The sequence below is a fragment of the Falco punctatus genome (assembly GCF_963210335.1).
Source record: "Falco punctatus genome assembly, chromosome: 1".
Taxonomy (NCBI): Eukaryota; Metazoa; Chordata; class Aves; order Falconiformes; family Falconidae; genus Falco; species Falco punctatus.
Genome location: NC_137580.1, coordinates 89,095,280 through 89,111,219, shown reverse-complemented (window position 1 = coordinate 89,111,219; position 15,940 = coordinate 89,095,280). Strand labels below are relative to the sequence as shown.

At 36.2% G+C, this 15,940-nt stretch overlaps 1 protein-coding gene across 2 annotated transcripts; it reads left to right on the top strand.

The window, feature by feature from the left end:
• RAB36 (RAB36, member RAS oncogene family) lies at positions 1-13,620 on the top strand. 2 transcript variants are annotated; one of them, XM_080392836.1, is made up of 10 exons: positions 1-2,408; positions 3,682-3,770; positions 6,361-6,426; positions 7,439-7,540; positions 9,250-9,314; positions 9,897-9,948; positions 11,347-11,428; positions 12,511-12,601; positions 13,154-13,273; positions 13,506-13,620. In XM_080392836.1, the coding sequence occupies exons 1-10, from the start codon at positions 2,340-2,342 to the stop codon at positions 13,568-13,570; spliced, it is 801 nt and encodes a 266-aa protein (XP_080248962.1). In that variant the 5' UTR covers positions 1-2,339; the 3' UTR covers positions 13,571-13,620. The 2 variants fall into 2 exon arrangements, with proteins under 2 accessions (XP_080248962.1, XP_080248961.1); XM_080392835.1 differs by having other exon boundaries at positions 1-1,602; positions 2,320-2,408; positions 13,154-13,570.
• Positions 13,621-15,940: the final 2,320 nt, after the last annotated feature.

Genomic DNA, 15,940 nt, shown 5'->3' with positions numbered 1-15,940 from the left:
TATTTTTAGCAGCTTTGTATTTCTTAAATCATTGATCTTTTTCCTCTAATGGTGTGGCTAACTTGTTGATTTGGTAAATTAGGGTATGTCTATGTGTGTGTGAGATTTAGATTAAATACACTAAATGTAAATGAAGATGGTGCCTAAATTTTAAAATGTTTCTGTATAGTTGTCTTGGTCCCTCCTGTACTTTGGACTCACTGAGATACTGAAATTGTTGAATTGATTTTTGATGGTGTTTTGTTGGTTTGGGTTGGTTTGGTTGGTTTTTTTTTTGTTGTTGCTTAGTTTGTTAAAGAGCTCTAGGAGACGAGCAGTGAGTCAGCCTATGTATATATGACAGATCTTCACATCCTTAGGATGTGTTTAACTTGCGTTTTCCATATTCTCCTAGTTCGTGTTTGAAACTCTTACCAACTGGCAGAGTTCTTTTTGTTTTCAGAACTATTAAGACATTAACATTGCCATAAAATAATTAAAACTTGCCAAGAGGGCAGGAACACACCATTAAAAGGGTCTAGGTGTCTCTAGTTTTATACGGTTGCAAGTAGCATGATAAGTAGATCTATGCATATAGTAATAAATACTGTAATGTAACCTTTTGTGGTGAATAACCCATCAGCTGAAAACCTGGATTCTTTGGGGAGGAGTGGGTGTTTCAGTATGTTTGAGATCACATGAGTGTCTGAAGTGATTTAAAAACATTTCCTCACGAAAGAGAATAAAACGTTAATTAAAATAGCAGACTAGTAATTTTGTTGAGCATTATTCTTAGCATGGGGTTGTAAAACACAGCTATAGTTTTTTTGTTATATACTTACTCATTATTTAAAATTACTTGTCCACATTCAGTTGCCAAGCCTGTCCCAGCATTATCAAAATATGACTATTAGAATGTGAGAGCTTTCTTTTGTCCTGAGATTTGGAAATTTAAATCCTAATTAAATAAACAGCAGAATCTTTTTGCATCCTAAATTATGGTCTAGCATACTAAATGCTGTCTAAACTAATGAATTCATTAAAAATACTTAGGCAATACAAAAAAGCTGTGTGATTTCTTACTCCTTGTCTTTAGTTTGTTATGTTAGAAAGCAAGTTTACTAATGACTGGAAAGACATTTATAGAGTCCAGAATGTCTCATTAGTAGCATGCACATCCTGACTCTAAAGCTGACATGGAATCAAGTTGAAATTCTGAAAAAAATCCCTCAGGAGTTTCTTTATAATTGCTACTATACTTAATATTAGCACTGTAACAGTTCCCAACTCCATTAGTTCCTTGTCTGCTGGGTTCATCCAGCTCTTTGTATCCATACATACAACTACCTGTGAGAAAAATGGAACTGTTTTCTTATATAGGATTAGGGGACCATTGGGTTTATTAAGGAGCACTTTCTGATCAAAGGAATCTATATGACCACTAAATCCAGTTTGTTCTTTTAAACTAGGGCCCTATGTTATAGGTAAATAACTCCAACTCCGCCTTCTCAATCTGTAAGGGAAGGGGAGGAAGGGAAGTGTTGTAAGCCTGTTGCTATGGCCACGCAGCAGCAGGCTGAGCTGTTTGTGTGGCTGGAATCCTGCTGCATCAGCGGCTGCACGGTGAGTTCTTCCTTACATCTTGCTACATGATGAATGTTCTTATTAGAAACACTCTTTTGACTGCCAGTAAGATATCAGTGCTCTATTAAGGGTCCCCTCCCCCAACAGCCCACGAGGTTTCATTGCATAACCAAATTGATATGTCTCAAGTGGGATATCTAAATGCATTTGCAGTTTTCATGTGAACATTATTCTTTTTCCAAGTCAGACTATATACTGATTTCATTTTTTCTGAACTGATCTTGGATGAAAGTGTGATGTTGTGCCCAGAAATGTAGCAGCTTCATCTTTCCTTTCTTTTTCTGACCAAATGAAATCTGGTATCCCTTAACATTTCTTAACGTGTGCAGGGCAGAGGCATTTCAAACAGTGATGAGCAAGGCTTTTAAATTAAACACTGCAAAATCCTTTGAGGGCTAAACTGCAAACACTTATGTTGAATTAAGCGAACAATTCCCTGCCCTTCCACAGTATTAGAGTTGGTGTCTTGTAGTTTCAGAAAGACACTGTTTGCTACTACAGCTATGTGCACTGAAGTGGTCCCATTCATGTAAGAAACAGATTTTCTTTAACACAAAGTCAAAAAACCTGCCAGTTGTACTGAAAGGGGGAAAAAAATGATTCTGTAAGAACTGTTAATTTTTTTTATGATGTTTTCCCTGTATTGAGGCAATTCCTACATACTATGTTTCTCTTTATATATTTCCTGTCTGGTAGAATTTAATTGAATTTAGAGGATGAAGTCCAACTTAATGCATTTGGTTCCACCAGTGAGTAGGGACAGAATAATCTCTCAGTTTCCAAAGGTAAGCATTCTTTAATCCCTCTGGTCACAGTATGTAGCACCTGCCACATTGAACTATATTTCCCTTGTGCTAATGGTATTTTAATTTAATGTACAGTTGTTGTCCTCTGCTAAAACTACAGATTGTTTAAGGATTTCTTTCAAAGATGAATGTGACTTCATGTTCCCATTCATGCTGATATCTTTAATAATAATCCTAATTTCTTCCTTTTTAATTTCTTCCTTTCTAACCTTTATGGAAAGTGACTTTTACCACAGAATTGTTACCTTATAATATCCATCTTGTTATTTCAGCCAAACATTAATAATTACATGCTTAAAGAGTTCCTGCACCAAGGGGAAATAAGAATCATAGCTGATATTAAATATGCAAAAAGTCTAATTAGATCTATTTGGAGGTTTTGGTTGAAGAATTTAAGGCAATTTTAATTTTCTGTTTGTATAGTAACATTAGTCATACAGTAGATCAAATGTAGTAGGCACTGTAGACACACAGAAAGAAAATGTCGTTGGTGTCCCTGAAGAGTTTTGTATTTGAAGTATAATAGAGGAGTTAAGGACAGGGGAAGGACAAGGAATTAGCATTCTGTTTTTTCAATTGTTCAAAGGATCCTTTTAAAAAGTTAGCATTTTTTTCATGCTTGATCTCAGGCACGTATTTTGCTTTTAATTTTATGAAAACTACTACAGTATTTTAAGCAAATACAGAGTAAAATGAGTTTTTCTCATTTTTAACTAATGCCTAATTAAAAACTACTAATAAAAACAGTGCTTCACGCATAAAAGAGATCTAAAAGACTTCATAGTAATAATGACTTGCTGGTGGTATGCTCCCGTCTGTGTGTGTCTTGTGTTTTTATTTATCATTTTATATCTATATAAATAAATAAATTACATTTTTGTATAATTATTATATTATTATATATAAAACAAAAAAATGTGTTTTACGTTACTGGGATAATTTAAGGTACTTGCTGTTGTACAGAATGATGAGCAGATGTATTTGACTTTGGAAGTTTAGCTGGTGTTTGGGTGCTGACACTCGGAAAGGTAGTCAAGTGATGGCACTGTCCAAAGGAGTTTTTACAAACCTTACTGTGGGGAAGGCTTACTGCCTTCTAACCCAGGCTGTCCCTTTTCTTATGCCACGGTATCTCTGTGCTTGACAAACTCTTTGAATTAATCTTCTTATCTATTTTTTCCTTGCTGATTTGACTTCTTGCAAAGTAGACATTGCTTAGTATATCCCAGTAGCTGTTCTCTCCTGTTTTCAGTGGTACACACCTGAGGCCTGTCTGCAGTTCAAAGAGCACTTTCATGCACAGGTCAGGACTGCTTGTCAGCAGAGCACTGGAACAGTTGGGTAAGGTTGTAATTAACCAAGTATACAACAAAGGAAGTATTTTGAGCTCTTTATAGCCTCCTTCCTTCATAGGCTTTTCCTCATCTTCCTCACTCCACCATGTTTCAAGGCAGCTAAGCCCGTGCACATGGCAGTTCTCTGACCTGTTTGACACTAAATGAAGTGCCTCTTCTTCCTATAAGTTTCAAAGATACGTTTTCTGCTGGCATAAGTAGCGTTGAAAAAATAGCAGAGCTGTTTAGCAACAAATAGTTGTTTAGCAACTTTGAACTAAACTCTTAGTTCAAAGATTAATTGACTGTTTAAAATTAGAGTTTAATTTTGCTCATGCAAGTCAGTATGGCAACCAAATTCTAGAGCAGCTATAAGGAATAGGGCAGATCTAGCCCTGCTCTATTCTCTTTTTGTGTTCCAAATGAGCAGTTAATAAATGCTTTGTGGGGATATAAACATACAGCAGTTCTAATTTGCTTGAAACACATAAGAATCTAGCTTTAGTCTTTTAGAGGTATACATGCTGAGAAGTTCTCTTAAATGTTTCCATAAAACTGGAGGAAATTTCTGGTAAATATATGACACTGAAAAATCCAAATGAACTGGTTTATGCCCTAATAATAATATTTAAGTTGGCTGGGTTTTTTTCTACATCATCTCTCTCTCAGAACTGTTACAAGTAATGATTTAATTCCTGAAGCATGGAAGAAGGCTAAACTGTGTTAGAAATCATCACTATTCAGTTAAAATAAATAGTTGTATGTTTTAGTGATAAATGCTTCTGTGTTCCACTGTGAAGAATCTTTCATAAAGTGAAGCTTCTATGAATACTGACAATTAGCTCACTATTCTTTCAAATCTAGAGTTGATGATTACCATGAGACTTGTCATGATATCCATCATGATATCCATCTTTAAACACAACTTTTTATTCATTTCACTAGGGAGTCTTGCTAAAAAAAAACCAAACCAAACCAACAACAACAACAAAAGCCAAAATATGTCTCGCTTAGAGACACAAGTGAGTTTATTGGTTTTTAGAAGCACAGTCACTGTCTTAGTTTCACGTAAATTTATTACAAGTTTCTGGACAATTTTGCTAGCAACATGTGCTTTAATGAATTGAGGCATTTTATCCCTCCATAACCAAGATATATATATTTTTTTTATTTATTTCCAGAGTAAGGCAACTTTCCAGTTCATTTATTCTGGTGACAGAGTATAGCTAAAAATCTGTACATTTTGGCTTTGTGAATAAAATTAAACCACTTTCACTGCTCTCTAGATATGGTTATTACTTGGTCATTTTTTGGAATGGGGTGGGAGGCATAGACAACTGAGTCATTTGTGCAGTAATTTTAAAGCTTGATGGGAATAACCATTACCTACCTTTTCCATTATCCCAAGTAATGGAATCTTTCTTTGTCATTTGGAAAGATACTCTGCAAAATTCAGTAGCTAATGGCTGTATTTAAGACACTCTTGATATTCCATCAATGTGTTAAATTGTCTGATCTAGGGAGGTTTTTTTCCCCAATGTGAATTAATGGAACACATACCTCTAAACCATCACTTTTTTGCTTTTTCCTTAAGGTCCTTGATTTTATTCAGTATTTTATCAGTAACAATTAACCAGGCAGACATATGTCAGCAGCTTAGGGGCCTGTGGCCACCCAGTTAGCATTGACCAGCACACAAAATGACTTCTTTTTTTGGAAATATTAGTTATGCAGCTTACCAGTCAAGATTTGGACTATTTAAAATAGATAACTTGGAAGCCTGATACAAACAGAAATAGTATCCAATAGAAGATTAATTCCGTTGTTTAAAAAGCCAGTCCTTGATACAAAAGAACATTAAATCTCTTAAGCCATTTTTGTAGCATGTGCACGGGAGAAGTCAATCCAAGTTTAGCTCAACAAATACATTTACACTCACTTATCCACCTGTATCTCCTAAAAGATACACCGCATTTCAATTTTAAGAATGCAGGCTGAGTCACCTAAAGCCCATCTGCTGTATTCTGTGGGGGAACCCAGAGCAAAGTGGATTATTTGCATGAAGCCAGCTTCAGATTAATATTATTCTAGATAGCCAGAAAATTTATTGGCTCTAACCATGTGGAACTTTTCCCCAGAGACAGATTCTGCAGTGGGTTCTTTTATTATCAGTGGTTCCTTGTTTCTATACTTAGGACTTGATTTGTACTATTAATGAGAAACTTGTGATTAATTTAAATTAAAAGGATGCAGATAGTCTGTGGTCTTGTGTGCAAGCTGCCAAATGTATGTACTCGTAGTGAAAGCAATTTTAATAGAAAAGAATTTATGTCCCACTGGATTATATTTAAGAAAAAAGATGCAGAGTAAGAAATGGACTATTTCTGCTCCAGAGGGGTTTGGGATTTTTGGTGACCTTCTTTTTCTTTCTTACAATTTAAGACTCTGATCCTGCAGCCCAGTGGCGTTTAGGTAAACCGGAGTCACAGTTACATGTGCTCATCACTTACAATTTAAGGATCTAAATCAGAATGTTTAGAGAGAGAATGTTGAAATTGCTACTAAAAACATGTAATGTTTTCAAATATTTATAACAGGCTGAAAATATCCAAAGTGGTTATGGTAGGAGACCTGTATGTTGGGAAAACCAGCCTTATCAACAGGTACAGTATAGCTCAGCAAACTGTTTGATTCTGCTGTTTCTCAAGTGAATGTTATAATGTTTCCATTCCTGTCCATTCAGTATGGTACTTCATGGTTCTGTTTTGAACCATGATTTTGTTATTAAGTGAAAGACAAAACAGAGTCTACAGTATGAGACAAGCTTAATATACCAACACAGAAAGTCATGCTCTGGCACTTCAATAAGTATTTGTTATATTCTGAACTGTTTTAATCCAGTCAAATATGATACAGTGTTTCCTTAAGAAATCTAGTCTAAAGGCTGGTACAATCAGCAGATCAAAAAAAATATAAATCTTTCCAGTGTCTGAGTCTTGGTTTCATGTTTTCTCATTACTTGTAGTGTTGTTCATGGAAACATTTTTAAGTCATCCTTGTGTGGGTACCTGTACTCATTTCTACAGCTGCAAGTCTGTAGAGGAAGCTCAGGTTTTCCCATAGGTTATAAAGTATAGACAGATAAAATGCAGAATGCCTTAAAGAATAGCTATTTGATTCTTTACTGGATATGGAAAAACAGTTCTTGTGCTTTTTGTATCTGAGTCCAGTGGACAGATCATTGAATTTCTGTAGCTTATGATCACTGTGACAACTTCCTATGTTTGTGTTTTATTATTATTATTTCTTCCACATTCTAAAGTAGATACAGAAAGTTTTTGATTTCAATGATTAATCATTTGGATCATTATTTATGACCCCAAATATATTCCCTTGTAAATAAAACTGTAAGATACTGTATCTTCCTTGACAATCCAGAGATATTTTATTCTGATTCTCATCTCATCCTGAGAGCTTACTGGGTGTATATGCTTTCTAGTTTATCCAGTACCTCCTTCTTTAAATTAGTTTCTTGGTGGTTTTATATATACTTCTGCAATATATGGCCACTCCACAGTTAGTTAATTCTTTTCTTCCTAGATAGTGTTAGTTTTGCAGTTGTTTTTAACTGGGTGTCAGTAGCATTTCATCCTCTTTTTCTTTTTTTAATTACAGATTTTGTAAAGATAATTTTGACCGAGACTACAAAGCAACCATTGGAGTGGATTTTGAAATTGAACGTTTTGAAATAATCGGAATACCATATAATCTCCAGATGTAAGTTGAAACAGTATAGTTAAGCATTGCACATAGTACAGTCTCAGCAGAGCTTGAATTGCTGCAGGCTTTAGTGGAATAATATTTTTTTTTTAAATAATAAAATTGCACAAAGAATAATGTGATCTGAAAAACAGGTTCTCTATGTGGACTTGCGGTTTTAGTAAAATTTTTACTCTTGGATTTCTCATGCCTCAAAAATGTTCTAAGTTTGTCAATGAAAATTCATCTTGGATGTCTTGTGCCATTTCAGTGGAGTTCTGCCTTTTTTACGCAAGTTTCTTGAAAGAGAAGTGGAAGCTTTTGGCACAGACTTTGTCCAGTTCTCCTGTTACACCATTGTGTCATTTGAGTTTAGCAGGCACAATGAGCACTGAACTTGACCTTACTGTGAGTTTTATCCCTGCAGCCGTTGAAATTCATGGTAAGGTGTCCAGTGATTTCAGCATCTCTTAATTAGGGACTAATTGATTTTCCCCAAATTGTAGAAAGACTGGGGTGTTTTTTATTAAAATGTGAACCTAAAAATCTTTGATTTTCAGCTCTGTTTATTAGACCAGTGGGAATAATGACCTTCTCTTGCAAGCTTTGGTTCTTTGTTACTTTGTAACAAATAACTTAGTTATTTTCAGTGGCTAGCTATATTGTTCTGTAGAGGGCGTTACTGATTCATCTGTGCTGTAGTGTGACCTACAGCAGAAATAAGATGCTTTGCTTGAAGTATTTCAGTGCATGAATCTTAAAAGCCTTTTCACTTGGGAACACATTTTTTTCTGAGGGATCATTGATATAAATAGATGGCTAGTGGGATTTACTGAAGAATACTTGGAAATCCATTTCCCACTGATTTCAGTACCATTGTGTGTTTGAAAATTCTGCCAGGTGCTATCCTTTTGGGATTTGGATCCTTCTAAAAATCTAGACTGATGCATCAGTATTTTGCAAGCTGAAGCAATAAGGTTCATGAGCTACTAGACGTCAGGTTGCATTATCTGCAGGATCTTCAGTGGCAGAGTAGAACATTTCCATATGATAAGCAATAGTGCCCCCTCTTGCTGAGAGACTTCCACAGAAGATAAATTTGCAAGTATCCGTGACTGGCCGTACTAAGCTATAACAAAAGCCCAAATCTCTGTAGTTCTGTCAGTAGCTGAGAGGACTGCATATCATGTTTGTTAATAAGAAGCACATTCTTGATTTTTTCTTTAATGGTGTCATTAGTACATGGTACACTGAGCTGTAGGTCTCTAGTTTGTAGTGTATAGACAGATATCATATCTAGCAGTTGCCAGACTCTAATATGGGCAAATATATGATTTAGCTAGCACTAGCACAGAATTTTTTCAAAATTAGATTGCCTTAGAAACACATGAAAATGACATAGATGAGGAAAACATGTTTTAAGAAAAGGGTATTACCACACAGAATACAAATATTTGAATTGAGTTTCCAAATGACCAGCATTTAAAAAAAAGAATAAAAAGATAAAACCAGAGTTCAAATGTCTTCATTAAATATTAGAACTTTACTGTATTTCTATCAGTAGTTAATGAATAACATGTTCCAGATGGTAACAACTTCTCTGGTATCACATTCTTCTCCAACTTGTACCAGTCTGCTGCTTCATTAGTGTGTTTACTCAGGTTACACTGGCTTTCATTAACCTGAAATTTCTTTTTTTTTTTTTTTTCTTCCCCCCCCTTGCACAGATGGGACACAGCAGGTCAGGAAAAGTTCAAGTGCATTGCATCTGCTTACTACCGAGGAGCAGAGGGTGAGAACAATATTAATTTGATCCTGGCTGTGACAGGAGCTTGTACTTTCTATGGAAACATGTATGCATATGTGCTCCATGGAAAGGTACCTGTAGACACAGTGTGGTAGAACGGATTGTCATTACTGGAAAGAATAAGGGACTAAAATGATCATGAATTGGTATGTTATCACACCTGCAAATTCTGAATGTTCTGATAATAGTGGTAAAAATTGGCACTTCTGTCTAGGGGGAAAAGAGTTTGGGTAAGATTATTGCTGAAATTAGAAGTGTATACGTCTGGTGTTCCACATGGTAAGAGACAATTTCTGCAGTAATTGGTCACAAAATAAAAGGAGTAATAGAGCTATAGACTGCAGACTACAGGTAAAGACTAAATTAGGTTGAAGACTGAGAACTCCAGTCTTACTGGGTGCTGGAAGACTACGCATTTGCTTATTCTTTTCCCTTCTCCATCTCATCTGTCTTAAATCTGCTCTTGCTCTTTATATGTAAGCATTGTCTCTGTTCAACAAGGTAAGTTGGAGAGACTTCTGATACACTTTTTAATTACTTTTTTTCTGTTCTTGTCTTTTGTTGCAGTTATAATAACGGTGTTTGATCTGGCTGATATCCAGACTTTGGATCACACCAAGTAAGTTTCTGTATTTTGGCTTAGCCTTTACAGCTTTTACAGCAGGTTTAATTCCCATGGATAGCCTGTAGCTGCTGAGAACTTGATGGATCGTGAGTGTATCTTCTGTTGAGCTAAGAAATGAAGAATGACTGTCACTTTGGATTACATAGAGTGGGATTTTTCTGAAGAAAATGCAGAGTGTAAATTTGAAATACTTACCCTTGACTTCCTTTATAATCAGTGGAGAGAAAAAGGTGCTTCAGTAAGAACTTGATCCTTCCACAACTAGACGTGCAGGAAGAGATGAAGTGCACCCCAAAAGCATCCTTTTTTTTTCCCCTCTCCATTTCCTCTAAACAGAATAACAGGCTGGCACCTGATGTGGATGGTGAGATTGAGATGCATCTTGTGCATAATGTCTCAAAAGCCTCTCATTTTCTAGATGTGCTGCTAGCCTGGAATTGTTTTCTTTCTCTAATTTCTGTGATGATTCTGTTGGGAGATAAGCTGTCAAAGAGAGGAGAGAAAATTAAAACCTCAGAGTATGCATAGTATAGCTAAACTTACTGGTTCAGATACATGTGATGTTTTGGTTACAACAGCACGCTAATTGCTATGAGTAAACTTGATCTGCTTTTAGCACAGCCTGAAAAAACCCTACATGAATCTATGATCCACATTATTGTTGCCAGCTTAGAGTATATGTATTCCTAACATACTGTTGTGACTGTAATGCAGGTACATGTTTTTTGCAATGTATACTGTCTTATTGCAATGTGTATTAGACTGCTGCTGTGGTACTTAGCTCATTTACATAGGACTTTGTAAAATAATATATATATTAGTGTCTTTGCTTGGCTGGAAATAATTGAAGCCTATGAACCTGATCTCCCACACACATACACACTCCCTTCCCTCCTTGACGTGTTGGATGACTCAAAAGGAACTTGATTGCCAGAGTAACAAAAATACAAAAGCTTATAAGACAAGAATCATGCAGCCTTCACAGGGAGCTGTTTTATAATGCTGACTATATTATTTCACTCTTCTTTGTTCCTGTTTGTGTCTAATCTGCTATGTTGTTCATGTCTTTTCCTCTGCTTCTTGTTTTCTTATTCCTTATCTCAATCAAAACTTTGCCCCCTCCCTTACAAGGAAAAATACCCTCTCTGGGTGGTAAAGTCATTGTTGAATTTGCACTCTACAGTGGGTATGTTTTAACTTTTCATTAGTGGAAGGCATGTATTCAGAGGAGTTGGAATAACTCCTGGGGGTTTTCTGCCTAGAAGAAAAGGCTTTTGATATCTTCACATAAGGTTATCCTCTCACTTTTCATGTGACCCTGTTATCTGTCACTTTCTCCTATATCCCTCACTCCCTCTGACTGATTTTATGATTTCTTTTTTTTTATTTCAGACAGTGGCTAGAAGATGCATTGAAGGAGAATGAGCCAGATTCCAGCTTCATCTTTCTAGTTGGAACAAAAAAAGATTTGGTGGTAAGCAAACTGTATGCAGATAAGGAAATCAGATTTCCCCTAGTTCCTCCAGTGATCTCCCTTTAAAGTTGTACACAATGTTGAGATGAAGACCTTGAGGGAAAAACCTAAACAGAGAGATCATTAGAGGTCTATAGAACAGCACACTTGGAACCAATTTAAGAAGTTGCTTTCTGGAAAAAATGGGTAGTTAGTGAAATCTCTGTGTCTCCATTCCTTGCATGACATTTTTCAATCGCATACAAACAACTGAGAAGTGAGAGAGGGTGCACAAAAGAATGGAGTACTTAATGATCTTGAAGTTTTTCTTGGGTTTTGGGTTTTTTTTAGGGACAGTGTGTTCATTATTCAGGAACAGGGAACAATTCTTACTTAACTGAATATGACACAATTTTCGGAAGAACTGGATATAATGCACTCAACCTATACCACTCTGAGTCTTGTGTTTGTCTTTCTGTAGCTGTCAATACTTAATTCTTGAAAATTTCAAAACAAACTTGCTTCTTGTGATGCTTAGTTGATTCTCTTTTTTTATTTCCCACCCCTCCTGGCTGCCACAGTATCAGTTATGCAGCTTGTTTCTTACCTTACACTGAAAAAAGTCCCAGAAAACTGCATGTCTGTCAGTTTTTTTCTAGTACTTTGTGTTGCATATGCTGCTTTTTCTGAGTTGCAGTAAAAGCTAAATGGGCCAGACATATAAAGATGCAGATCTGAAGTGTTGCAGCTTTTCTGCTGAGAATGATGGAGTGACAAGAATTTAAAGACCAGTAACTGGACTGTTGTCTTTATAGCTCCCTACAACGTTATATAGTTACATGCAACGGTCACACTTGTTAACACTTTTTTTTTATTATTTGTTTCAATGCTGTGGGAGGTGAATGGAGACTTCCATTTTAAAAGCAGTACAAAGTACTTGAATATTCTTGCAATTGTATCTGATTGCAAAAGTTCTAAGGCAAGGTCAGAAAGGCCACTGTGATAACTGGAAGCATCACAGTATAGGTGCTAGCAGTACCTTTATGTTATTACCAGCCCAGATACATGTCTTATGTTAAAGTTATGCCACGTTTTTTATTCAGTCAGATGCTGTGTGTGAAAGGACAGAGCTAGATGCCATCCGCTTTGCCAATGAGATGCAGGCAGAATACTGGTCGGTTTCAGCCAAAACAGGTAAGTTACTGCAAAGGATGCAAAAATAGCATAACTACAAAGGCTTATGTTAAGGTGGAAGGAAGTTAAGGTTCCTGGTCCCACCATTCCCATACAGATTTTTCTGTTGTTCTTGCATTTTGTTGCTATTGGAAACTTCAGGCTTATTAATGATTTATTTTATTTGAGCATTTGTATGTGTGCTTGCACTGTCATGTTTACTGAAAGGAGTACTTGAGCTGCTGTGCAATGTCTAAGCATGTTTAATTCATAGGTAGTTACATAACTACACGTGTGCACTGCTACTCAACATTAGCAATGAAGAAAAGATTATAGCACCAACTGAATTCTCTGTGTTGCTGACTAAAACTAGGAGTACGGTACAGGATACAGTATTCCAGACTAAGAAAATGAGAAATTCTCTCTGCAATGATCAGAATGGAGGACAGATTGCTGGAGAGGCCTGTTCTGTCCCAGTATTGAGGAGTGATCTATTCATAGATGTGCTTGTTATGCTTGATCATGTGTTGATGTGCAGTTGTAAAACCACATAATTTCTGTCCTGTTTCCTAGGGGAAAATGTCAAAGAGTTCTTCTCCCGAGTTGCTGCCTTGGCCTTTGAACAGTCCATGATAAAGGAGCTGGAGAAAACTGCTGGGCACATGACCCAGATTGGGGCAGGGGACCTCATCAGTATGTTAAGTTTTGCGTTTTTTGTGTATTTTCCTTGTTTACAGTCTGAAGAACTGGGGAGGCTTTTCAAGCATTAAAAGCCCATTTCGAACAGCTGCAAGCATATTCATGTCATCATCTACCGGAGTTCTAGCATATAGGGGTGACTAGGGCTGCATTTTGCTTTTGTTACCCTTGTATTGGATGGTATAATTTCTTGTGAATTGATTTTAGAACTTCTTTGTTTCTACAGAACTGGAAAAGAAAACGATGGAAATCTCAGAAGGCAATGCTCAAGTCAGCCTGAACTGCTGCTAACTGTCGACTGTTTCTGCAAGCACCATGCTTCTCTGTAGTCCAGCACAGAGTGCCTGCAACAACGGTGGTTCTCAAACCAGAAATAGAAAGTTTTCTTTTTGGAAACGAGGGAGGAAAAACTTATCCAAACTTTCTTTCTGAGAGTTCTCTCGCTACTGCAGGCTCTCTCATGCAGGATGGTACAATGTTACGTAAGTCTTTCACTGTGTGGTGGAAACATAACATCCTTGTCTTCATGCAAGAAGACATTGCCAGTGCCATGTGCTCAGCTGTCTGCCAGAAACACTTGTAGTCAAAAGTATAACATTTGTAATTTTAGTATGTTGTTCTTTGATAATTCTCTAGAAATCTTAAATAACAGAGTTGTGTTTTCATGGGGCCAGAAAACAAATGGCAGTTCAGAATGAAGGGTGCTATCCATATGTTTTTGCTTTTTAAGATCATAGTAATAAAATAACTCTGACTTACTTTTATGCATTCCAAATACTTTAAAATTGTTCCAAAATAAATCTTTTTAAATAACAGGTATGGAAGTACACAAATGCAGACTGCATAGTTTCCACTGTGGTTTCTCCATCCAGGAAAAAAATCTGTGTTATTTCTATTTTTCCACTTGAGAATCAAAGCCCAGTGTTTAAATATTTCCAAGCCTAGGAGAAGTCTAGGTAGGAACTTTGTTGGTTTATCCCAGCTGTCTAATATTTTGAAAATGTTACCAGATAAGAATGCTATTCTTTTCTACTCTATTGAGTAAGAAAGAGTGGCTACATAGGTGTGTGGCATGGAATATATTAAATATAGTATTTTTACCTTCCAGAGAGGATGGGGAATCCTTCTCTGGTTTGATCTTCATGAATATTGTCTACATTGCAGTTCTACTTTGTTGCTAAGAGTAATGACTTCTTAATTTTTTTCTAACTTTTGTTTGTTTGTTTGTAGTAATGTAACGTGATTCTGGAACCATACACATTCTCAGTCATGAACTTGCTCATCCCTATCTGTGGTAGGAACTCTGAGCTGGTAAGATTAGATTTGATGCTGCTGCTAAATTCAGTCACTCTATCTGCTTTTACTGGATAAGTAAAAAATTTGATCACTAGGTGCTGGGAGCAATTTGCTCTGCTACTTAATAAAAGCTGTAATGGTAGAGAAATGGTTTTGCCATTTGGTGAAAAGACTTGCAAGTGTGTGTGGATTTAGAGGGATGGGAATAGATGGAGTTCTCCAAAGTAGACACATCCATGCTAAGCCCTAAGGTACTTGTATGAAGATGTCATTACTGAATGCTTACAGTAGAACCTGCTCTTTGGACATGCTGCTGTGACTTGGTGTGCTGGCTGGATCAAAAAACTATTGCCCTAGTTTTGCCTTTTCAAAAACCCTTTGACATAACCTTGTGCATTTAGTTCTTTAGAAATTACAATCATTGTTTAGTGGGGAGAGATTAGCTCTGGGTACCACTGAATTTCATCAAAGTAAAGCAGCTTTACAGTGCTCTTCTGCCCTTTGGGCAACAATGACTGATGCCAGAAGATATTCCTGTTATAAGTCATTCCTGCTGAAAAATGACATTGCAAGAAATTGCTGTAAAAAGTATTTGGTCAGTATTTGTGAAATTGTATTACTGTGATTGAATATGATAATTAGGTTTAAACTGAAAAAGTACAAAAGAAGTGAAATACACTCATTTTATTTCCCTCTAATTTTTCCAGTATTTCACTGAATTTTAATGTTCAGTTCTGATTATCTAGTTAGTGATATTTCTCTAAAGATAAATCAGTGCTGTACATCTTTTGCTTGCATGAAACTGTACAAATTTATGGTCCTTCAAAATTACTGTAAGCACTGAAATGAAAGAATTAACAAAGGAATCAGTGGGACAACAGAAAGAATGCTTCTCTAGAAATCTGTCAGCAGCTTATAACTCCATACTTCTAAGATTCAAATCCAGCATTAGATGCTATGGTGGCATAAAAAAAAAAAAAGTGGTACATCTTCCATAATGCTTTAAATTTCACACTGCAGCTATTTTAAATGGAGAAAGAAAACCTATGGACAGTTATAAGTTACAGTTTCTTAAGATGTTAATTCAGTCATTACAGAAACAACAGCATCTGGAAAACTGATTATATCAGGACCTTTCAGATTTGAGCTGCTGAGAAAATAAAGATATTTAATAAATCTGTGCATCAAACTGAAAATACTCGACTCTGCCATTTTTCCCCCAGATTGGACAAAAGATGATTTAAACATCCTTCTTATTACTTGTATTTTCTTATGACGTAAATTAGAGCAGCTTCATGAAATATGATGAATAGAGTTCTAGGAACTCAGTGTCTTTTTTTTTATTATTGGACAATCTTCACTTTG